General features: G+C 42.8%; 1 protein-coding gene across 1 annotated transcript in view; it reads left to right on the top strand.

Moving 5' to 3' along the window:
* The window catches only part of LOC144672414 (Fc receptor-like protein 5), a 60,128-nt gene that overhangs the window by 20,277 nt on the left and 13,092 nt on the right, over positions 1–26,759 (top strand). Inside the window, exon 5 of the mRNA XM_078534259.1 lies at positions 25,105–25,398. Coding sequence (XP_078390385.1) covers positions 25,105–25,398 — 294 coding nt within the window. The remainder of the gene's footprint in view (positions 1–25,104; positions 25,399–26,759) is intronic.

The following is a 26,759-nucleotide window of genomic DNA, read 5'->3' as shown; positions in this document are numbered from 1 at the left end:
AGCATTGATTCCTGAATATATGAATCCATAGTGTACTGGTCTTCGAATGACAAATACTATACAAATCTCTGTTTTCATTGCTCTGGTTATGTTTTTTGTTTTCCTACTGTGTGTAGGTCATTATCCAACAAGGTCCCTTTCTCAAAATGTCAGATATCAGGCACCAACTTTACTGAGAGTCACTATTTAAATAAGTAACATGTTATTTTGACACGTCAGGGGAATTAATTTGACTCCACGGGGAAAACAAAACAAAAACATGATTGAAATGCTAAATAACTGTAAATAATTGTCCTTGTCACCATTAACGGAATACGATATATAAAGCACATTTCAAACCATTCGTTGCATACACTAACTCTAACGATTAAGTAAGGATTTCAGGAATAACAGTTATCTAAATGCACGAATAATTGAATTTGTGTTCATTGTTAGTGATGTGAAGGCGAACTTTAAAAATACAATGTGCTCACATATGAGGAATCGTCTGTGTGAATTGCGGGAGAAGTTAACAAATCAGTTGGACGAAGGCTCATCACAAATTTCAGAATTTAGAGATTTAAGGTTTCTGAGCAAGGACAGAAAAAAGTTATTGCACTTGCTGACAAACTGGCTGGATAATTGTTTATAAACATATAACTCTCTAGCATCTCCCAGCTCTGAGCAAAGAACATTTGCGTGATCATTTTTTTCCCACAGATACTACCTGAAGTGCTGAGCATTTCCAGCATTGGATGTTTTGATTCCCTCTTCCTGGCGTAAGATTGTTCGAGTTCGAACCAGAAAACTAATTGTTAAACGAAATTTAGAAACCAACATCTAGCTTCCGTATTAATTTGAATCTGTGTTATAATAAAGTGCGAAAACTTAGAATTAGTGTGAAGTATAGATAAACAATGTCAAGATAGCGGAGGACATATAAATCCTATCAAGTTTTGGAAATAAAATGCCTAATCGCACAAAAAAGCGAGACACTGAGGCTGCCTGTTAGAATTGCTTGTGTATGTAAAAAGTGACGATTGGAGTTTCTAGCACCATCTCGGGATAAGAGAACTTGGAACCTTGAGAGAAAAGACATTTGAACAAAGATAGATGTGAGAAACATGTTTGAATGCCTTGCTGCTCATATGTGAGATTTCTGGGAGGTCCAGGAGACCACGGTCAAACGCGGGGGTACCAATGACTGGGGAGAGGGAAGGTTAACTGGATTAGAAACGGTACAAAGGAGACCAGGACTTTATCTTTGAGCGGTGCAGAAATCTAGAAAGCAAAACGAGAACAATTCAGGCAAGAGATAATCGGGAGGGAGAGAGAGGCGAACAGAGAAGATGTGCCCGATGACTAAGCGCTGCAGCCAGAGATCTCACCGTGCGCTCCCCATTCAGGCATAAAACAATAACGCTATAGCGCATGCAGTATTGTAAATCGCTGCCTGAGATCATAGATATAGTTGGCCTGAACAGCTTGTAAACCTTACTCTATTTTGCTCCAACTAAATGTGTCGCACGGCTGTACGATTTGCAAGTGCCATCAATAAAATTGGGGGTTCAGAACCCGCAATACCCAACTTTAACAAGCACAATATTCTTCTTCGATTATAGATCCCACGGTTTTGTTTACCCTCTCATGGGACGTGGCCGTCGCGAGCAAGGCCAGAGTTTGTTGCCCAAATCTAATTACCTTTGAACCGAATGGATTCCCACAGCCTTTCAGAGGGCAATTAAGAGTCAAAAACATCGCGGTGGCTCTGGAGTAACATGGAGGCCAGACCGTGTAATGGCGGCAGGTTTCGTTCCCTGAAGGACAATAGTGGAGCGGATGGGTTTAAACAACAATCGGCAATTGTTTCACGGTCAACATTACTGAGACTAAAAACTTGCACTTTTTCTTCGGATTTGACCTTATTAAATGTGTCACATGACTGAACATTTTGCAAGCACAATCCCAAAAAGTGGGTTTCTGGGCCTGCAGAAAACAACATCAGAACCTGAAATAGTTTACACTCTGTTATATATTCCGCATAACCGTAGCTCAGACGTTTTATCAGCTGCTACAGTTGTTCCTGTCCAATTGTTCTGCCAAGATTGTAGCTGAATTGCAATTACCTACTCAAATCAGACTAAGCGGAAATGCCAAAACACGGACAGAAATATTGCCAGTCTTGGCCGCCAAATGTTTCACCTAAAGATTAAAAGCGATGTTTGGCTGTTCACTCTGAAACGCATTTAACAAAACTGCAGCCCATATGGAGAGGTAGCCGTTTGCAAATGACGCCCGGAGCAGAGTTGTGTCAATCAACGCTCTGTTCAAAAATATTCTGACCACATCAGCCCCCTCACCAAAGTCATCAATTGTCCTCGAAGAAACCTTAGACCCATTTAAAGTTACACCTATTAACTCGACTCAGCTTGAATTCCATTTCCATTTCTGGAGAAGCCGAAAGAAGTTCTCACAATCGGGCACAGGTCCCACGGCCCAATTGGTTTGCCGAGAGGCAGCCCTGTGTTGAAGGCAGACATTCGCACATGGCAAAGTCATTTCTGAACGAAAGCATCATCTCACAAACATGTGGGTTAAAGATGCTGCTCCTGGCTGCAACAGGGCTTGGGTAACTATTAGTTCATCAGTCCAGTGACATACATTTTGGAATTCTCATCCTTGTACACAGAAAAACACGAAGATGATGTCTCTCCTGCTTTATCTGTATCTATAACGACTGCCGGCCCTGCTACACTCCCAGGTCTCTGTGCTCCTCTGATCTTGGTGTCGTTCAGATATCACGATCTCCATTTAGGCCGATAAATTTGACAAAGCGATTTGAAATCCAGGTTCCAGATGCATGAATTACCAAGTAGGATTTCACCTTTTAAAATATTTTACAATACCGTATTACTAACAGCAAACAACATTTTCTTTTCAGAGGCATCTTAAAGTTTAATCTACAGCGGAGACCGCACCCCATTTTATGCTATTTGTACATCGGGCTCCCCAATGAATTCCGGTTCTTACAGCAATCCACGGATGCTCCCAGCCTCCAATGGGCCCCTGTATTCCCACTTCACCGAGTAGTAACTGCGTGTGACGGCGCTTTCCGCAATTCTCGGAGATGTTCTTAAATACAGCACCAGCAGTAAAGATTGTTCCAATGATTCTACCTAGACCTCGCCATGACAGGGTGTTCTCTCAGAATCCATAGAAAGCTGCAGGACACATCTGTTTAGCTGGATGCTGTCTCCATTCGGCTTCTGGCTCTGCTATCTCTGCTAGCCAAGCGATCTTTTGCCTCTGCTCGCCTAACTGAGCTGCTGCCTCTCTGCGATGTCCATTGCTTTACAGGGAAACCTGTGATCCAATTTTTTTTAAAAAATGGTTTATTCAGCTTTCTCCCCAGCTGCGGTGGAAAAAATAATGACATTTTCATGACCTCAACTCTCATATTCAAAGGCTTATAGCGTAACTGTTCATAAGTCGGTACATTCAACAACTTTCTAGGACTTTGGATGACTTGCAATCTACTCATTGTTCAATCAGGCGTTGCTGGCATTGTCTCTGAACGTAGATGCCTTGCAATATCTTTCCAGAAAAATAATCTAGGCCTCACTTTGACCTCTAAACATCAAACTAGACAGGCTTACTGTCAGGCAATCCGCAGAGCAGGTCAAACCAGCCCCATCACTTACCCTAATCGAAAGCAATAATCCTAGAACATTCTAACCTAATAAGCTGCATAATTGAAAGGCACATCCAGCGTTTTAATTGCTGCACCAATGGTTGCCGTGCAACATGTGGACCCAGGACTCTAAGTTCCGGATTCGACATTTTGAACCTCTCCTTGCACTACAATATTTTCAAAGTTCCAGTCGCTGCTGATTGCCTGAACGATAGAGAAAGAAATATTTGGGCAGCACAGATCACTGAGAAATTACAAAGAAAATGTGGCCACTGAAGTTTTTAGGAACGAGCTCCTTCATTAGGATGATTTATAAAGATAATCTGTCGCTCTCGGATCGATGTTTTTCAGCACAAAACGTCAACTGTTCAGTTGTTCCGTTCTGTTAGATCCAATACTGGAAAAGAAATGGAAACCGTCTCAAGCTCCCACATTTTATCCTCAAATTTCTCTTCCACTGATCATCAATAAGTGTTCATGCTCGTTGAAATTGCAAAATTGGCCAAAGATGTTTTGGCTCTGAGGTCAGTTTATATTGGATCTGAGTGAAATTTATGACTGAATTTCATTAATCAAACTATTATAATTCCAGCCCTTCTCTGCAGGAGACCCGAGCCACTTGGTTGACATGGCTATGCTTGGCTATGGAGGGATGAATGATTAACAGAACTGTACAGATAACTCACCACATCTTCATTCAACTGCTCCGAAATCAACATGATTGGTTTAGATCCAATCCCTAATTGTGTCAATGCAGTTCACTCGGGGTTCTGGGGTATTAACTCTATCGAAACAATAATGTCACTTGCAGATGTGACTTTCACAGGGTGTCCACACTTGATTATAAGTCTGAAACCAAAACCTTGAGAGTCTTCAAAACCAGAACTGTGTTAGTCTTGTCCCTTGAGGCTTGACAAGCACAACTCGTTACGAGAAAACAAACGAATCACCCAAAATTGCCAATAGAATGCAACCGAAGAACTTAGGAAAGTGAAGATTCGCTTCCAACAAAGTGCATGCTGCTGAATAATTCGTTACGTAAGGGGCAGAAGCAATCAACCTACGAAAAAAAACTGCAGTAAAAGAGAAAGAGAGAGACAGACAGGCAGACAGAAGCAGAGTGAGAGAGGGGGAGAGAGAGGGAGAGAGAGACAGAGACAAAGCGAGAGAGAGAGAGAGGGGGAGAGAGAGTGCGAGAGGAGAGATAGAGGGAGAGATGGGGAAGCTGTGATCCGGTCAATCAGTGAAGGCTGCAATCATCGCCAACTGACCATGTGTAGGTGTTCTGTACTTACAGCGCCTTGTCAATCCTATAACGGTTTGCCCTAACTCTCGAACAAGAGGGTGCTTAATGAACGAATTGGAAAAGTGTGGGAAAGAGTTTAAATTGCTAACTGAATCTTTCAAGCCTCATCCCCTTATTTCTGCAAATTTCGGATCGGAATTCTAAAACCAGAGAGAAGTGAAACAATCATTCAGGCGGCAAGTTTTCAATTAATTATTGTTCCACTGAGGAGAGCAGGAACGCCGCAACTTAATGTCATGAATATTGCTATCGCCTTCATTTCGGATGCTGGGTGTTGGAACAAAATGGGAGATAATTTAAATACAGTTCAATCTCTCCGGCACAACACACACTCTCGTGTAAATTAACTCTACAAAACAACAGGGGGTGCTCAGCTGATATTCCTATTGAGGCCCTCTGTTCCGTTTTTGTGAGTTTGTTTCGTTAGTTTAGTAAATCCTGATGTTCACTATAGTGTGTTTTAAATCGGCTCCGGGAGATGATATGAGGAACGATCCCTCCAAGATTTAGACTACATGAGCATGGTGAAAGACAAACTCCCAACGAACACCAAATATTTCAGGTTGTCCATCCTGCTTGATAGTCTATTGCAGTCCATTCAACACGTGATCATTGTTTGACTTACAAATGTTAACATTTTCGATCATGCAGGGATCACATCCAGATTTCTCTCCATGTTGTACAAAACTCAGCGCTGTTGCTTTAACTGTGATGACCACCTCACTTCCTCCCAGACTCTGTTTCCTCTCTCATTCAACGCTTCCTGGTTTGAACTTATGTGCCTCCGGGAAAGGGAATCAGCCGCTGTTCCTTCCAGCTCTCATCTCTCGAAGCAGCTCGGACTGGAACATGGAGACAAGCGTCTCGTTACTGCTCTTTGGTGAGTCGTGAAGCAAACTTGTATTGGCACTGCTGTCTGTGTGGTGGCTGTGGGGTAACTAGCACAGCGAGTGAGGGACTGAGGCCCAAGGTGTCCGATCTCTGGTAGCTGAGTGAATTGAAGCATCAACTGGTCTGGTTTGCATTGTATCAGGTTTGATTATCGGAGCAGAAATTGACTGTTGAATTTTCCGTGAGGAACGGTGTAGGAGAGAATCTGCTTTTACTTTTTGGAGGTGTGAGCGATTTAGATCAGGCCAGAGAGCAGATATCGTGTCTGCTGTCGACAGTCACCTCCTGGCACCGTTTCAAAGCGTAACTAAGTGGATGTCCGCTGAGGATGCTGTTAGCGCCCTGTTTTACACCTTCTGTAGTCAGCCTGTTTCAATGGAAAACAGCGGCCGAGCTCAGACACCAAACATGTCCTTACCAGCGAAGGACAAGGCGGAGAGGCACTTGCCCTAGAACTGTGGTCAAAGGTAAGTCACCAGTTTCGGTTAGGAAAGAGGGCATGATGGAGAAATCAAACACTAACGCTGCTGTGTGTCTCTGATTGTGTCTGGTCACGAGTTCAGCTGGTTAACTTGAAGGATACCCAGAGGCCTTGAATTGAATTGAACATTGTCCAGTCCGTCAATGGAAAAAAATACATTATTGTTACCAGAGATGAAATGATTCAGTGAAGTTGGGAGACTTCAGGATCTTATTTTTCTCCTCTTTTCCTTAATTTTAATACAGAAAAGGTTAAGGGGGGGACCTGAGAGATGCATTCAAAATTCTATTGTTATTACACAGAGAGCACAGGGAGAACCTATTTCATTTCGCAAATGGATCTGTAATTATCGATGAAAGAGGTGCAATAACTGGGTGAGGGGAAATTATTCAGTTGAGGGTCCGAGTGATCTGGAATTGTCTACATTCAAGAATGGTGGAAGCAGATTTGATCAGAATTTTGAGAACATATTTGCATAGAACTGAATAGTATCGGCTATGAAGCGGGGATATGTGGAGAAAGTTGGACAACTGTTTCACAGAACCTTGAAAAGCAGGATGGGGGAATGGCCTCCAACTGTGTTGTCAGATGCCAAAATCCTCTCCTTTATATTAAAGTAAGATTCGAGGACCAACATTCACTTTTTGCTGTATGAGAGATCCCCAAAAAGGGGACATACTGACATTGGTCCCAATTCCCCCGGAGTCACTGACGGAACCTCAATCGATATTCACTCCGTTATCCTTATTCACTCTTAAGCTCCTTGGATGCGCGCATGCGCAGTTGGAGGCTGAATACCTACCTCTATCATCTGTGCTTATCTCAGGTGAAGCAACTCTTTCAGTGTCTGAACTCAACTATGAGCACCTATTGCTGTGTGATTTTGGAGGGCGGCCGTGGTGTACATCTCCTGTCGGGAATGTGTATATAGAGGAGACATAGAGAGACAAATGGGAGGAGGCGCGTCGTACAAGTCCGTGAATATTTAGTAAATGTCTTAATGGCATTTTGTGAGCACACCCCGCCGCGCCCCGCCCCATCTGCGCCCCAAATGGATATTATGTCCAGCCTTCCTTAAACCTGCACTTCTCCAAGTTATAAATGCTGACTTCGGATACACCGAATGTGTCACTGTTCCTTCAGTGCCGACAATTTTCCTTACATTTCATTCCTTTTCAATGTTGACACTGAATTTGAGGCGCATTGTGATACCTGTGATTTTCTGTGTGCAAAATGTCTGGACACCTCACCATTTCTAGAAACGATCCTTAGATTGTTGCCAATTTGAAGGTTTCAGTGCCAGTACTACCATTTCAGAAGTACATCCCTGCGTTTGTTAGCTTGATTTGTCTAAGTGTTGCTTGAAAAAGGGATATTATTCTCTGCTGCGAACACAGATAAGGCGGGAGCATGATTCAGGCTAAGATAAGTTGTAATAACTTGTATTCACTCCACTTCCCCGTTTAGTCTTCTGGGGTGCAGCATGTCATTGAGATATGGATGTGCACTGTGAATGGACACTAATGTCCGGCAAACTGTGTTCCAGCTGCCTCTTGGACTGAAAGCTTACCTTTCAATCTGCTAATATCCTGTCCTCCTTTCGCAAAACTGAATTATGCTGTGTTTATATCCTCCATTGTCCATTCACTGTCAGGCGAATTGTTTCACCTTCTTTGTAGGTTAGGAGGCCATGAGAGTGAATATTACTTGTTTTAACTGATGCTAAATGTCTGGGAACCACAATTTTGCTTTACAAACGGGACGAAATTCGATTGTGTTTGGTCTAGAAGTTGTGGCCTAATAATAGTTAACTGTTGTGATTTTCGATGAAAGCATAGCAGGAAGGTTCTTACAGTATATTTTAATTCAATCCTTTTTATGCACGTCCACGGTTCTCATGCACTGTTCTTCTCAGTTGCACGATTTCCATCGAAAGGAAATGCTGGCGCGACCAATCAGCTCAGAGCTCCGGAGCCACTGATGGAAGCGAAATTTGGTCACACCGCCCCTCAATGTCTGCTACACACATGGGGGCGAGCATGCGCGATAGGAGGGTAAAGTTCCGCCACTGTCACCACTGACCTCAGGTCAAGCAACCCACACTGTGTCTGGAGATAAAAATGAACAGATAACTGTAGTTTGTGAAGGCGCAGATTTGCTTTTGCGAATCAGCGTTCCCCGAAGATGAGACCAAACTGTTTGGTAGGGTATTTTCACACAATTTGGGAACATTCTCATGAATTTATTTTGAGAGGTCCGTTTATTTCTGAGTACTTAGTGACAGTTGCTCAGTTCCTCTTTCTTTGCACTGAAGCTCCAAGAGTTCAAACCGTTATCTTCTGCTATGATGCAAAGTGCTATTAACAACCCCCATGACACTGATCATTTTTAGCATGTTTGCTAATTTTTCTATTTCTTACCCATTCGTCATCGAATTCCAGGCACTTTGTGATATTGTGCGGCGTTTGTAGGTTGTTTGTGCATCTCTAGCGGACAATTCCGTCAGCCTTCAGATCTTGTCCCATGCATCAGCTCTACTTCCTCATTCACCTAGTTTGGAATGAGCATAACGCTGAGATATGTATCTGGATAGTGAGCGGAGACTAATGTCCTTCAATTAATACAGGACTTCAGCTTTCTCCTTGCACTCAGAATTTATCTCTCAATCTCCATCTTAAACAACACAAATTGACACCGTCAACACCTCCATCCGTTCCATAATGGAACTCCAGTACTTGCAGTGGACATTCTGTTTAGAGATCTCTAAAGAAGTTCCATATTTGACCACATACTTCACCCAGCTGATTCCATGTGTCTTTAAGTAAAGGATGCACTCAATTACAAAATGGATGCTTATTTAACTCATTTTTTTTAAAACTACAGGACTTTTGGAAATAACATCGAAGAGTCAATAATTCGATTGCTCTTTCAAAGACACAGTCCAGGCGTGGTTTGTCTGAATTTCAAATGGGCATAAAAGCAGGAGTAGACCATTAATCTCCTGGAGCCTGCTCTGCGTTTCCATTAAATTATGGATGATTTTCTACTTCACTGCCATTTTCATGCACTGTCCTGATAACCATTGGTGTCATCTGAATAAGTGAACCTATCGATATCTGCTTTGAAGATACTCAATGAATGAGCCTCCACAGACCTCTGGGGTACAGGGTTCCATAGAGCCAACCTTCCTCTGGCTTAAGAAATTCGTCATTATATAAGTGCAAAATAGAAGCCCCCCCCCCCCCCGCCCTCTAACTCTGAGATGGAGCCCCCTTGTTCGAGACCATCGACTTCCTCCTCACATCCATCTGTCGAGCTCCATGAGGATGCTGTTTGTTTGAAAGAGGCCACCTCTCATCCTTGGGAACTATCGAGAACACCAGCCCAATGTCCTCATTGGCTCCTCGGAGGACACTGCCTCCTTTCCAGGGATCACTCTCGTGAACCTGCGCGGCACCCTCTCTACCCCAAGTATCTCCTTCCTCAGATAAGGAGGTGACATCTGTACATAATGCTCCAGATTCGGCCTAACCGTGGTTCTAAATAAATGCAGCAACACTTTTTTTAAATCATGTGCAAAAGTATCTTGCAATGGAGGCCAACATATAATTTTCTTTCCTAATTGTTTGCTGATTCCACACATTAACTTTCAGTGACAAATGAACAGTATACCCAAGTCACCAGACTTCCCAGCTCTCACTATTAACGATACCTCTGCATTTCTGTTTTTCCTAACAAAGTGGATTCCAATTTTCCACATTACCTTCGATTTCTCTCTTTCATGCCCACTCAGTTAGCCTGTCGACATCCCCTTTAATGCTCCCACATCAGCCTCACAACAATATTTGGACATACCTGTGTGTCAACAGAAAATTTGGAAATATTATCTTTACCGCATTTATCGAGAATATAACTAGTAGTGATGATGAGGGGGAAACAGTCGATGTGTTTTATTTGGACGTTCAGAAGGGTTTCGACAAAGTCCCACATAAGAGATTGGCATGTAAAATTAAAGCGCATGGCATTGGGGGTAGTGTATTGAGGTGGATAGAAAACTGGTTGGCAGATAGGAAACAAATAGTAGCAAGAAACGGGTCTTTTTCCGAATGACAGGCAATGACTAGTGGGGTCGTACTGGGGGTCGTACTGGGACCCCACTTATTCACAATATATATTAATAATTTAGATGAGGGAACTAAATGTAATATCTCCAAATTTGCTGATGACACAAAGCTGGGTTGGAGGGTGAGCTGTGAGGAGGATGCAGAGTTGATTCAGTGTGATTTTGACAAGCTGAGTGAGTGGAAAATGCATGGCTGATGCAGTATAATGTGGCTAACTGTGAGGTTATCCACTTTGGTAGCAAAAACAGGAAGACAGATTAATATCTCAATGGCTATACATTGAGAGAGCTGAATGTGCAACGAGACCTGGGTGTCCTTGTACACCAGTCGCTGAAGGTAAGCAAGCAGGTGCAGCAGGCAGTAAAGAAGGGAGTTCAGCGAAGGGTTACCCAACTAATTCCTGGGATGGCGGGACTGATATATGTGGAGATATTGAGTGGATTAGGATTATATGCGCTGGAGTTCAGAAGAGTAAGGGGGTTCTCTAAGAAACCTATAAAATCCTAGCAGAACTAGACAGGGTAGATGCAGGAAGGATGTTCCCGATGGTGGGGGAGTCCAGAACCAGGAGTCACAGTCTGAGGATATGGGGTAGACCATTTAGGACTGAGATGAGGAGAAATTGCTTCACCCAGCGAGTGGTGAGACTGTGGAATTCGTTACCACAGAAAGCAGTTGGGACCAAAACATGATATGTTTCCAAGAGGGAGTTAGATCTATCTCTTTGAGCGAAATAGAGCAAAGGGTATGGGGAGGAAGCGGGAGCAGGCTATTGAGTTGGATGATCAGCCACGATCATAATGAATGGTGGAGCAGGCTCGAAGGGCCTACTTCCCCTCCCAGATTCTATGTTTCTATCGCTCAAATCTTTGATGTAAATGGTGAACAGGTGGGGCACAAATATGCCTGAGACTGCCATTTCATTACTTTATTAATGTTCGTTTGCTGTTCCATTCTCAATTGTCCTTGTTCCGAAGGCATATAAGAGTCAACCACGCCATTGTGTATCTTGTGTCACATGTAGGCCAGACCATGTGAGGACAAAAGCTTTCCACCCCAAAGGGGATTAGTGAACCAAATGGGTTTTTATGGCAACTGTTTCATGGTCATCATTAGGCTTATAATCCTAGATTTTTATTGAATTCCAATGTCACCATTTGCTGTGGTGGGACTCGAACCTGGTTCCACAAAGCATTATCCTGGGTTTGATGGATTACAATCCAATAACAACACCACTGTCCCACTGCCCTTTACTCCCCCACTAATCACTGCATGAGCAGCTGGAATGACCCATTTATATGTACTTTCTATTTTCTATCTGAAAACATTTCTCAATCCATGCCAATTTATTAACCACAATGCGATTCGCACTGGTGTTATTTCCTAATCTCTTGTGCCCGACCTTATCAAAAGCCTTCTGAAAGTTCAGATACATAATATCCACTGGTTCACCTTTATCTATTCTGCTATTTACACACCTCAAAATTCTCTACAGTTTTGTCAAACATGGTTTCCCTTTCGTTAGTCCACCTTGGCTCCGCACAACATTGGGGATCAGCAGCGGGGCCTTTCAAGTTAGGATCCTATCTCTGGTGGTGTTAGAGAAATTCATTAATTAATTGGCTGAACGCACATAACTGGAATGCAACAATGCATTTTCGTTTCTTACTTTCATCTACAGGCTTGGTCCTGATGTATCATTCAACCTATCAGGGGTTAAAGGTTTTATGTCCGAGATGAAGCGTCTCTGAGCTGAAACCACAAGATTTCCGTTGTAACATTTTAGTGACACTCTTAGCCTCAGCCTGCAGCACGCTCGGCTTCTTTGCTTTGCTCGGGTTTTTTCCTGTATTCTGAACATTTATTTCTCCCATTCCGATCCTCAACAACTTTCCTAACTGATTCCCATCTCTCCTGTTAAATTAATTCACATTCCTCAATGCGAAGCAGGGAAATGTGCACTTATACTCCTCATATCTGCTGAGAACCATCCCAGCTTCTCCAGTCCTCCACAGCGCTGAAGCCTCTCACCCCTAGTAAAATTCCCTAAACTTCCACTAAAAATTCTGTGTGCTATGGAGAACAGTCCCATCTGCTTTGGATTCGCCATGTAACTGTAGCCACGATGACTAATGCCATCCGTTCAGTTGCATCTGCTGCATTCCACTAGCCCCCTGCACTCCGTTTTTACTCTCTTTGGGGCTCTCCCCTCTCTGAAATCTGATGCTCAGTCTTGACGTTATAACTTCACTGTCCTCACACGCATGCCCACATTGGGGCTAGTTTTCCAGTCATATCCACCACCTCCTTCAGTGACCTCATTCTCAGTAAACAGCTGACAATCTGCACTCTCTCTCTCAGCGGATGGACCAGCTGAAATCATGACTTGCCCTGGTGCGTCTGTTCTGTTGCGGCCACGCCTTCACAGAACTGCAGTGTGCCTGAAAATACCCTTCAATTAAACTCGTTTAATTTGCGTGATGCCCCCAAAGGTGTTAGAAGATATTGGTAAAATTTTAAACATGTTTCTGTATTTAACAGGCTTGAATTCAGTTTTGATGATAAATAAACGCCTGAGCACCAGCAGCTGCTGTTGATGCTCTGATCGAGCTGATACTTTTAGAATGGCGTAATGCTGTTTCGAACCGAAATGTTATCAAAAATATTGTCACATTACGTTTTTATTCAGTGTGTTCAATCAAGTTCCTCACTCTCATCTACTATTATTGCTGTGACGATTACAATTCACTTGATCAGAATTGAAGGGTTCCGAGGCTGAACCCAGAGATTTTCTCTCTCTTTACTGCGAATATCCATTGACATTATTTTGCATTTACGGCAGAGAAGCACACCATTTGGCCCAAAAGCTCTATGTTGTTGTTAATACTCCAAAACATCTTCTTCCCACTCTGGTTTATCCAAGGTTATGAGCACTTCCTCATAATGTTATTCACCCACATGTTTCCAAACAAGTTTCCCCTCAAAGATATCAATTCTCTCGGCCTCAAATACCCCATAAGGTATCATGCTCCATATTTTGTCCGCCCCTTGGGTCAACAGATATCTCCTGAATTCCACTTTGCATATGTTGAAGTACATTCTGATATCTCGGTTTTATAGCTAGATACTGACTCTGTGACATGGCATGGAGAACAGTGGATTTTTCCTTTCGAAATGGGGGCCTGTGGGCATGCCCATGGCCTCAACAGGGCCGATAGCCTGGATAGTCCTAGGTGTCCTATGTGACTACCAGTGAGCTCGGTGTTGCAAAGCTATAGAAAATGAGCATCGTCAGGTGTTTTGCCACCTGTGCTGATTATTCTGTGATATATGTTCTGTGCTGCGAAGTGGGCATGCGTGGAAGGAGGGTGAGTATCTTTAGGAAAGGAAATCTACGGCCCTTACCTGGCCTGGCATTCATGGGAATCCAGACCCACAGCAATGTGGTTGGCCCATATAAATATCAACTAAATAAGGAGAATTATGGATGGGCAATAAATGCTGACGTAGTCAACGATGACCACATCCCATGAATGAATAAAGAAACATTAGAAACAGTTTAAAAGGCCTATAGGCCTTTAACACCACTAATGTCCGGGGGCAGGTGATCAAATCAATATCTGCTTTCAATCTGTTAATGTGGTGGGGGACTTAGCGTGGAAGGCTTCATTTTTGAACGAGTGTCATCTGGTGCTTCGGAAATTTACTTTGGAAAAAAAAAAGCACGAAACCAATTAGGGAACATTCTGGTAAATTTATTTTGGGCTGTTCTGTTAATTTTAATTCAATGCCTTTACTGACAGTGGCTAAGTTCCTTTTTCTTTGAACTGAAGCCCCAAGAAGTTGAAACCACTCCCTTCCGCTCTCTCGCCTAAGTGCTATCTTTAATATTGGCCACTTTCAGAATGTTTGCATATTTTCTTTCGGTCATTTTCCCAGCGTTCAGTTTGTTTTAATACACTTTGGGTTAGTTGCGAGCCGTGATTTTACAACCTGTAAAACTAAAGGTTTCCAGTGAATAACCCAGGCAGCGTTTCCATTTGGAAAATTGAATTAACTCCATTTCCTCATTCACTTTGCTAGAGCTGAGCACATCACTGAGATAGAGATCTGCAGGGTGGGCTGAGATTATTGACCAAGAGTGCTGCATTCTATCTTGTGCTGAGAATTCACTGCTCAATTACCATATTTCACTGTTTGAATTCCATGTCAGCGCCTCAATCTGTTCCACATTCGAGCTCTGACACTTCCATTCACATTATATTCCTTGGTCTGGACACATGTGGGGATCTGCAAAGATGCTCAGTGTTTGCATTCAACAGAGCTGCCCTCCTTTGACTTTCACTGAAGCTTTCATTCCATCAGTAAAATATTTTTTATTGATGTTTAAACTTATTTTAATTGAGTTCTGCCATTAAGACATGGGGATACATTGAGGACAGCCATTGATTTTTGATACTGTTCGCAAATGGAAACTCAATTCAACAAACATGATTATAAGTATAGAAAGCCTATTATAGAGAGAGTAATTCGTCCCGCCCTTTCTGTGATGCATTTTTTAATGTGCAGCAAAATGTGGTAAAATGCCCCTGTTTTAATTTCGCCAAGATACAAGTTCGCCCTATTGAAATACAATCACAGTAGTCTTTGTAAAGTCCACATGAAATAATTTTGCACCACACTTTCAATGTCCCTCTTACAAAGCTAAAAATTCCATGCATTTTCAATCCTTATCTAAGGTCATAAGATCATTATTCCACGAGAAATGGGAGAAGGGGTAGGCCATTCAGTCGCATGGGCCTACTCCGCCATTAAATACGATCATGGCTAATCTAATTGTGGTATTCACTCCACTTCCTTGCCTTCCCCCATTCATCTTGAGGTCCTTGTAGATCACAGCATTGAATTTATTAAATTTCTCAGCCTCCACTGCACCCTGGTGAATATAACTCCAGTGAAAACAAATTCCTCGTTGGCGCCGTTTAATTGGGGGAATGCTTATTTGTAAACTCTGCCCCGTTGCTCTCAATCCCCCCATGAGAGGAACATTCTCCTAGAATTTAGGCTGTAAAATGCTCTCAGTGACCTGTATGCTTCTATAAGACCAGATCTCAGTTTGCTAAGCGGCATTGAGTGTCGGCCCGATCTACTCAGCCTTTCCTGAAGACAATCTCTTCAACCCATGTATCAGTGAAACATGTATCAGCTGCTCCTAATGGTAGTGCCATCCCTTACATAAGGAAGCCAAAATGGCAGACAGTGCTGTTGGTGTGGTCTCACCGATGCTCTGTGCAAATGCACTGGCGTTCCCATCAGTTGAATTTGCCAAAAACTGACCATATTCCATTTTCTTTCAAATTTGCTTGTTGTACCTTTATTATATTTATCTATGATTCCGGTTCAAGGGCACCCAGGTCCCTCTCTGTCAGAGCATTATGACATCTCTCCCCATTGTAATTCATATTCTCCTAAGCCATTTTCTTTCATCATGTGGAAAAGTTAATATTTTCCCAGATTATACTCCATTTGACAAATGGATTACCAGTCACTCACCTGCTTGGATCATTTGCAGACTCACAGTACACTCCTCACAACTTGCTTTCTTGCTTATCTTTGCATCCTTACAAATTGGATAAGGAATTTACTAATTTCCTTACAGACAGACAGCGCAGCCCTGCATTTTCACTAAGCAAAGAGCACCTACATTTGCCAAACCTTTTACCTGCCATGTTGACTCTGCCTGGTTGCAGTATAGTCTTGTTAATATCCTGCTACTACATCCTTAATGATGGATTTACTAAAGGTCAGATGTTATGTAATCGGTCTATAGTTTCCTGCTGTATCTTGCCTTCCTCCTTTTTAGATTTTAGGTGCTGCATTTGCAATTTTCCAAGCAGCTGGGAGCTTTCCAGAATCAATGGGAATTTTTGATGATTTCAACCAATGTATTCATTATCACTGTTGTCCCGTCCTTCAGGAGCCCAGGATTCAGGCCCTCGATTCCACAAGCCTTGTCAGCTTTTAGGTCCAGTATTGCTCCCAGTACTTATCTCCAGTGATCTTGTTTGTTTTAGCTTCCTCCCTTTTGATTTTCACCCATGCCTTGGATGTTCTTTGTGTCTTCTATTGCGAATGGAGATTTAAAAATACTTGTTGAAAGTATTTGCCATTTCATTGTTTCTTCATTAGTATTTCGCCAGTCTCCCCCTCGAAGGGACCAATTCTCAAATTTGGCTATTTATGTTTCCTGCTTCAGGTACTTTTTGAAGCTTTTTTTCTGCCAGTTTGTAGACTGTTATATAACATACAAATCCTCTTGCGTGGCATGATGTAATCTGTATGTGTTAACAGACTCATCGGTGTTGTGTGGAATAGTTAGTACGTTATTCTTATTGGAAGTATGTTACATTTAATTGCATGAATAAATGAGTGCAATGAGATTCAGAATGTAAGGCTACAAAAATTGTTGGTCTTTTTTTTCCAAGAACTAATTAATATTTTGTTTTCAACGTATGGAATAAAGATTGCCATAATATATTTTCATTCAATCTGTTTTAACACATTTCTATCTCTCATCCAATTGCTTTTCCAATCAAGGATTAAATTGCTCCTTGTCTAAGATGATTCGTTTCTGATCTGAAGCCAGGTTTCCATTGCAAACACTTGCTGGCGCTCTGAAATTCAGGCAGATACATTATCAAGTGTTTTATAGATTGATATTTAATTTTCTTCCACTCTACATTAGGTTGGTACACGAAGTTTGACCTTGGTGACAGCTAGAAAGCTACTCTTGTTACCCTGAATTGGAACACTAATCAGATCTCATTTTCTTAGTTGGCCCTTTGGACTGCTTGAGTTGCTCACATCCTTGGGACGGAGATAAAGATCTGTATAGAGGGCGGAGACCAATTTCCGTCAGTTAACACATTGCAGCAGCTGCCCTTTCTGGCCTACATTTATCCTGTTTCCTTCCTTGGTTCCAATATAAAATCTGTTGTTAGTAAAGCAAGCCATTCCATAATGATGCACAAACACACAGGCAAAAACACCAACAGTGGCAAACACAAATACAGTGATAGTCACACAGGCAGTAACAGACACACATAAATAGACAGGCACAAAGACAGAGACAGATACAAAGACAAAGAAAAACACAATCAGTCACAGACACACAGACCGGGACAGAAACGCAGATTGAGACAGGCACACAGGCAGATACAGATACAGTGACGCAGACATACAGGCAGTAACACAGACACAGAGAGTGACATGCAGAGGCAGAGACACAGACAGTCAGTAACATGGAGGCAAAGACAGTGACAGCCACACAGGCAGAGACAGAGACAGCGAGAGACACACAGGCAGAGACAGTCGCACAACCAGCGACCTAAATATCGACAGGGACAGGCATGCACACAGAGACTAGAACACAGAGAGTGTCAGACACACAGGCGGTGACAGACAAAATGGCATTGCAATACATAGAGACAATGACCGAAATGCAGACAGTGACAGACACACAGACAGAGTCAGGCGCAAAGACAGAGACAGACACAGACCGTCTCATATACACAGGCAGAGATGTGCACACATGCAGTGACAGAAGCACAGGCACAGGAAGGAACACAGACCCAGAAAGGCGCAGAGACAGTGACAAAAACGCAGGCAGAGAACGAGACAATGGCAGGGACAGGCACACAGACAATGGCAGTCACACAGGCAGTGACAGACACACAGTGACAGAAACACAGGCATACAGGCAGTGACAGAAACGCAGGCTAACAGGCAGTGACAGAAGCACAGACAGAAACAGGCACACAGAAAGAGACAGCCCCACACATTGAGGCATTTACACAAGCCACTTATCCAGAGAGAAACATTCTTGACCAGGCCCTCGCTCACTGTTTCATTTTCCCTCACCTTTGCCGCTCTTTGTACCATGCGGCAACCACTGGAACAATGATGCCTGAAGGAAAACGGCCATTATGGATCATGGAGAGATGGAGATACCTATCCATGTTAAAACATCCGTAACACAAGTCCATGCGAACAGCCCACCTCCCAAACTCCGGAATAGAATGTAAAATCGAAGGCCCTCATACCCAATAGAATTTTGGACATTCTCCATTTAAACATTTCAAAGGCCTGGAAATCCTTTCTAAATTGTTTTGCTCAGACATGGTCACAATAACTTAGCTGAGACCTAACCGGCGATTCATTTATGTTTTTTGACAATTTTCTCTTTTATTTGTTCTCTTTGTTTTTTTTAATACATGAATATCAAGTAAGTTTTTATTTGTTGTTTCATAGATTCATAAACTTCTTCGTGTATGTGAACTCTCATCTCATTGTCAGATGTTAGGTATTTGGTCTACAGTTCCCTGCTTGCTATCTTCCTCCTTTCTAATAAGTGGATGTTCGATTTCCAATTTTCCAAGCAACTGGTACCTTTAAAAATCTGGTGTAATTTGGAAGATTACAAGCAGTACATCTTTCACTGTCACTGGGACAAAATGCTGGAGCTCCCTCCCGAAGAGCACTGTTGGGTGCAACTATACCAAATGGACTGCAGCGGTTCAGGGAGGCAGCTAACCAGCACCTTCTCATGGGGCAATTAGGGATTATTTGCCTAGCCAGCAACGCCCAAACCCCGTAAACGTATGAAACATATATGTCGCAGCTATCCCTTGTTTTAAGGCTACTTCTTGATTATCTGCCATTCTTTGGCTGTGGATACGGATTTAAAATGCTTGCTCAAAACCTCTGCTACTCACTTATTTCCCATTATTAATTCGCCAGCCTCCCCATCTCAGCGACCAATGCTCACTTCGGCAGATATCTTCCTTTTTACACATTTGTTCATGCTTTTTTTCTGTCTGTAAAATGACTGCGATATGCCGTTCGAATCCTCCAAAAGGTGGCATAATGTAGTGTGTCTGCTTATTAACAACTTCTGAACTGCTTTGCGGAATGTTTAACAACTGATTTGTATTTGAAGTAGCTTGCATTAAATTGTTTAAGTAATTCAGTGCAGGATGATTCAGTCTGTATATCCGCACCACTGGTGGTGTTATATTGCAGAATGAATTATTTAAAATGTTCAAAGTGTATAATACAAATTCTCGCAATATGTTTTCATTAATTGTGTTTCAATACATGTCTCTCTCTGATCCATTGTTTCTACTGTCAAGGTTTAAATTGCTTTGTGCCTGAAATGATTTGTTTCTGCTGTAAAAACACAGGTTTGCGTTAGAAACCCTTACTGCCTCTGTAATATTCAGTTACATTTCAGAATGTTTCGCCTTTTGATAATTAATTTCCTTCACTACCCATTTAGATGATATTCGAAGTGTGATGCTTGTGACAGTCAGTAAACTGCTCTTATTATCATCAATTGAAACACTGCTCGGTTCTTATTATTTAGACGGCACCTTCTCCTTTAGTCGGCTTGAGTTGGTCACAGCATTGAGATAGAGATCTGCAAACGGGCGGAGACTAACATTGCAGCAACAGCTTTCTCCTCAAAATTTATTACGCAGCTTCCTGATGTTTTTTATTCAACTTCATAGGCTACTGCTTTTGCCTAAATTCATTTCATTATGGTGCACTCCGACAGGGAGAGAGACTTAGAGGGAGGCACAGACAGAGACAGCCACATGCAAGAGTCAGGCACATAACAAATATAGTGACACAGAGTCAGATACACCGACAGGCACACATACACACAGTACAGGGACAGAGACACACACAGGGACAGACACACAGGTAGAGACTGTCAAGCAGACAGGGGCAAACAAGCATAGGGAGACATTAAAAAAACAGTCACAGACATAGATGGATGCACTGTCACAGACAGAGACAGACACACAGACAGGGACAGGAACAAAGAGAGACTCAGAAGCACACAGAGAGACAGACACACAGGCAGAAGCAGACACAGAGACAGGCTCATAAGCACACAGGGAGAAAGACACACAGACAGAGACATAAACAAAGAGAGAATCATACGCACGCAGGGAGGCAGAAACATAGACACAGGCAGCGACAGATACACAGACAGAGACAGACGCACAGAGAGGCTGATAAAAACACAGAGAGACAGACACACAGACAGAGACAGACACACATAGAGACACATAAGAACAAAGAGAGACAGACACACGGGCACAGACAGAGACAGATACACAGACAGACATTTATGCAAAGATCCCTTAACCAAAGAGATTTTTTAAAGATCCTTCGGATCCTCACGCAACGTTTATTCTCTGTGAGCTCAGCGGCCCTGGTGTGACAGCTGAACCTTGCAGGTAAATGTCAAATGATGAGAATTAGAGAGGCAGGGGCAAGGCTGAATTTGGAGAATAACATCACGCTAACCCTGCGTCCATCTCCCAGAACCAACCTGAACGGAAAAGGAATGCCAGAGGAGCCTGTCACAATACATTCCTCCAGACTCCAATCCGTATTGACAACATATCCAGGTAGCGCCATGTTTCCCCAGCTCCACCACTGCTTTCTTTTTAAATCGCCAGAAATCCGGCTCATCAGCTTACCAACCCTCACACTCGTGGATACATTTTCTCCTTATTTACACGATCAAACCTGTTTATGATTTGGAAACCTCCAGCAAGTGTCCTCATAGTCTTCCCTGTTCTGTATCAGTATGTGCGTCCAAGTCTGTTGTTCAATTATTGAATTTTATGGAATGGGGAGAACCATCCCGGCTTTTCCTATCTCTCCATCATCCCTGGTACCAATGTGTCCAATGTCCTTTCCACCCATTGACGTCTTTGACATCTTCCCTACAACTGATGCCAGAATTGGACGTAATGTCCCAGATGAGGCCTAGCCGATCATTTATATATTTTTCATAATCACTTCCTCTCTTTTGTATTTTGATGCGTTGATGTTCAGAGCGAAAATTCCTGCAGGCTTTTTTTGCCCCATATTTTCAACGTTTAGATACGACCATACAAAAAAGGAGCAGGAATAGGCCATTCGGCCCCACCAGCCTGCTCCGCCATTTAATAATGTCATAGCTGATCTGATAATTACCTCAGCTACATCCCTCCTGCCCCGATACCCTATCACTCCCTTGCTTACCAAGAACCTATTCACTTCTGCCTCAAAAATATTCAAACGCTCTGCTTCCACCGCCTTTTCAGCAAGAAAGTTCGAAAGACTCACGACCCTCTGAGAGAAGGAAACATAAACGCCTTATTTTCCTTTATAATGGTCAATCGCATATTTTTTAACAGAGATTCCTCCTTCCAAATTATCCCTCAAGAGGAAACATCCTCCCTATATCCACCTTGTCAAGTTCCCCCTGGATCTTCTATCCCCCAATCAATCCGCCTCTTATACTTCTAAGCACCTGCGGATACAGGCCTAGCCTGTCCAAACTCTCCTGACAAGACAACCCACCCATCCCTGGTATTAGTCTGGTAAAGCTTCTCTGAACTTGTTAAATGAGCTTCTCTAACTTGTTTCCTCCATGTTGGAATATTGGTGTATCTGAACTCTCTTTCTGCACACTTTGGAACATTTTACAATTGTCTTCAGGTTGCCTTTTCTCCTGTGTCCCCTCTGAATGCATCACCTCACACTTCTCTTCATGAAATATCATCTTCATTTCCCAAGGCTGCCAATGTCCATCTGAAGTCTGCTTCTATGCTCTTCACTCTTTTCTAAAATTTCAATTCAGGACAATTTTCAGGAGTGGCAGAAGGTGTCAGGTTCGGCCGAGTAAATACAGATCAGGAAACTGAACAGGATATAGGAAAATGAATCGGTCATTTATCACTGCAAGACTGTGACGCCATTAAATCCACCACTGCGATTCAACGACGTAGAAGTGGTGATGTAGTGGTTCTCTCACGGGACAAGCAACCCCAGCTCATTCTCTGGGGATGCTGGTTCGAATGCCAAAGCAGGTGGTGAAATTGCAATTCAATAAAAAATCCGAAATGACTATGAAACCTCCCTCTGTTGTTGTAAAATTTCAATTAGGGAAGGAAAACTTGCCTGTTCTGACATGCCACCAGTCGCCCACCAGCGTGGTTGTTTATTAAACCTACTCAGGAACAATTGGATAATAAATATTGACCGAGTCGGTGATGTCCCCATCCCGTGAACGAAGGTTAAAAACAAAGCAAATCTACATGACAGTCTCTGATCGATATCAAATAATGCCCTTAATTCGTAAACAAGTCAACCAGTTTCCTCGTCTTTGGCAGACGATAGCTCCAACTTTATATCTCCCTATTTTCCTAGGTTCACTCTTGAAGTGTCCAGTTCTAACGTCATGCCCGTGCCTCCCAGTCCGACACTGCAGTTGTGTGGGGGGAGTGGGCACGCTGAGCTTTTTCTACTGAGATAATTTTTTTTTTAAATTGCAAGGGGGGATTTGATGGAGATGTTCAAAGTCAGGATGGATGTTGATGGTTTGCAGAAGGAGGAAATTATTCCAGTGTTGGAACAGTCGGTAACCTGAGCACACATTATTGAACATCATTGGCAAAAGAACCAAAGGGGTGACAAATGTCTACACAAACAGCGTGTTGTTGTGATCTGGAATGCACCATCTAAAATGGAATTAGGAGCATCTGAAAAAGAATTAGATAACTGTCTGTATGGAGAACAGAATGCATGGATGTTGGGAAATGCAGGGATTGGGGTAAATTGTAAAGTACCATAACGAGCTGACAAATGTACAATGGGATGAAGGGCCTTTTCTGTACTGTATTGTATCATTCTCTGATTCTAGTGTACAAGGGAATGTGCTGGTTTTCATTTTATCAATTCATCTTCTCTCTTTTCAGTGGTTTTTGCGGTTCCACGGAGCGTGTCTCAAGGTAAGTGCTGACATTTCTCTCTAAAATCCTCACATTGAAAAATGAATGCCCATCTTGTTAAATCAGTCCGTTTGCTTTTTTCGACATGAATTTGATTGCTGTAACCCATCGTGTTGTAACATTGATAGCTCCAATGCAGCGTGCATTATACCAGTTTTTCGTGTGATGATGCTATTAGAAATGCCCTTTGTTAATACTTTATCCCATTTCATTCCTATGCCGAAGATGACGAGGCAGCGATCCAGCATTCAAGATGGTCACTGACCAATGCTCTATTGAATTTTATTTTATTTTATTTTATTGTTTTGCAAAAATATACTTTATTCATAAAATATCTTCAACCACATTCCAAACCATTTCAAAAACACCATTACAAGGGTACAATCCGGTTCAACTTTTGCAAAATGTATCACCAGGTGCATCAGTACAAACAATATTACAATCATTTACAGCCTTTCATTTTGAGCTGTACAGCCCGAAGGGATTTAAACAGTTCCCAGTCCCTCGGTGCACTGTGGCAGAAAGGTCTTAGACAGCGACCCTTCCCCATTGCGCCTTTGCGGTCTATTGAATTTTATAATTACTTGAATTTATCATTCCAAGCGCTAACATTGTCTGTTCTGCCTTTAAATGCCAGCGTGACTGGCCTATCTGTTCTCTCATTCTACACATCCTGGTTACATTATCTTTAACAAACTAAACTAGCCAACAAACTGTCAATTTACCTAGGCTCTGGAGTTATTCTGCAGAAGCACATTAAACTACTCCTGGTCTCAGTATTTGCTTGTCAACAGCGACATTGGAAGGATTAGTATTAATGCCGACTTTAGCTCCCCTCGTTCTGGACTGGGAAACCAGTGGAAGTAGATTATCCATGTTGTTTACGAAATTTTATGTACTTGGCACTCCAAAATTTCGTCCATTTGCGTTCAATACTCAGCATTGTGCAGTCTGTTGACATAATTCACACCATTTATCCAATCCTGATCCGACACACTGACCGGTTGCTGCAAGTGTCGCCATTAATCACAGAATTAGAAAATGCAATGCCGCAGGCGGAGACCACTCGGCCCATCCTTCGTGTGGAAGCCCTTTGAAAGAGCTATCAAATTTTTATTCAATTTGTTCACGAGATTCGGCAGTAAATGACAAGCGTGGATTTTAATTGCCTCTACCTAGTTCCCTTTTAGAAGGTAAGTTATATTCACTCCGAAACATTTATCCACAATATCTGCCCAAATAGACCTTCGCAATGTTTATCCAGTTCCATTAGAAAGCTTTCTGTTGAGTCTGCTTTCACCTGAAGTAATTCACATCATAGTTGCCCTTCTGAAGCTGGTGATGAGACACCTCCTCGAACATCTGTAATCCATCTGGTGCATGGAGGCACACACGCACACGAAATGCCCGCGCACGCGCGCACACACGCACACAGCGCACAGGCACACACACACACATGCACATAAACACACAGGCATGCACGCACACATACACATACATACAGCAAAACACTCAGAATTAGATATATCAGCAAGAGCCTGAAACTCTGTTGCAATATTGAAAAAGAACGAATTTCAGAAATGCGCTTTGAAATATATTGTTTATTTCTTAAATATAATCAACATCCCAACTCCACCCTTTAACGAATCTCATTCGCTGATGAAAACAGTATCATTCGGTGTGGGTCAATTGAATTTCTGCCACCAACAATTACTGTGCATTTCACTCGTGTGATTAATTTATAATTGTCTTGTCCATTTTTTTTATGTGTATCACAGAGCCGCTAAGAAAACCAGTGATAACACTTGATCTATCGACAGGCGTGTATGTAATAGGAGAGACGGTTACCATGACCTGCACTGTGACTGGTGATGATCGAGAGAAAACCTTCTATTTTCACAAAGATGGTGCACGGCTGTACCCCAGGCAAATTGATACACGTGACAATACCCGAAAATTCCCGATCACTGGTAAAGGAGGCGAAGGGCGATACGAATGTCAATACGGAATTTCCATCGGGGGTCGCGATTCAACATCCCCAAAGAGCGAGGCTGTGACCGTGACTACCACAGGTGAGTGACAGGGAACAGAGATTGTTAATATGTCTATTCACCGGTCTTGGCATATTCACAATCTCAGATTCTTGCATCAAAATTAAACGATCAGTGTTCGGGTAGAGGAGTGTATGCGAAAACCATTGACTTTATTGCTCAAGTCCTGACAATTTCCCTGAAAGAATAGGCCCTGGATTCACCCGCTGGGCATCAGTTGCCACTGCAAGTATTGAGATGGGAAGGGGAGGGAAGCAGGGCGAGGGGGCAGTCAGCAGCTGGAAGAATCTGTCATTGGAGGAGAGAGTATCCATTGTTGCGTGATGTCACGGTCAACTTCGGTGTTGGGTTATGCTTTTTCTGACATCATACTGAGCTCGATTGTCCAACCTCGGCCATTGAGGCGGCCACACAATAGAAAAAATCCCATCACAATGCCCACATGTGGTGGGGCAAGGTATACATTCCAATCCATTCACCGTGTTCAATTCACTCCCCACATTGATGCTACACTACCTGCATTGGTTAACGACCAGCCCCATTCCAGGCTAGAGATCTATCACCCAGTCAGACACTGCCCCTCGCGCCAGTATTGAGGAAGTGCTGCACTTCGGATGTAGTTTTGTTTTCTCTCGCACCTGAGCTTCATGACCCAGGCCCACACTCCTCCTGTGCCAGTTCTGAGGGAGTGCTCCACTGTCGAATGTGGATGCATATATTCCTTGACTTGAGCTCCATAATCCAGGCGGACAATCCGCTGGTGCCAGTACTGAAAATTTGCTGCACTGTCAAAGGTAGATGTTTATAATCTACGGTTTGAGATCCATTCCCCATGCTGACTCTGCACCCGGTGCCAGTACTGTGGGAGCGCTGAGATTCGGGGGTAGATAAATGCTCCAAAGGACGTTAAATCCAGGATCCAAGTTCCCTAAAACATTAAGAGTAAAGTGGAAGAGTTGTAATGTCAGAAGTACCGTGTTTCCGGTGAGACAATGAAAAACGCCTAGAGTACCGCTTCTCAGGTACGTGGTCCCTCTTGCCTTCACAGAACATCAATAGTAAGTCCCGCCCTTTCTTCTCTGTCCCAACATGAACCCATCGGAACACTTCACTCAATATGTGCACATTATACGGTCACTGTCTCATTACTGTTTATGTGCAAAGGTAATCACCATTTGTCCTCTTATCAAATTATCACAAAGGACAACATTGAAATATTCACTGTGCCCGGTAGAAAACAAGGAGAGGGTAACATTGTAAATAAAAAGCCTTTGTCAAGGGAAGGGAGTTAGAATCGCGGCTAAGTGAATCGCTGAATGTCACTATAGGAGCTGAGTGAAGAGGGACAGCGAATATTAATGTGTCTATTCAATCACTTCTGG

Source organism: Cetorhinus maximus, chromosome 38 (assembly GCF_964194155.1).
Source record: "Cetorhinus maximus chromosome 38, sCetMax3.hap1.1, whole genome shotgun sequence".
Lineage (NCBI taxonomy): Eukaryota > Metazoa > Chordata > Chondrichthyes > Lamniformes > Cetorhinidae > Cetorhinus > Cetorhinus maximus.
The sequence above is the reverse complement of the archived record's forward strand: the minus strand, read 5'-3'. Positions and strand labels throughout refer to the sequence as shown.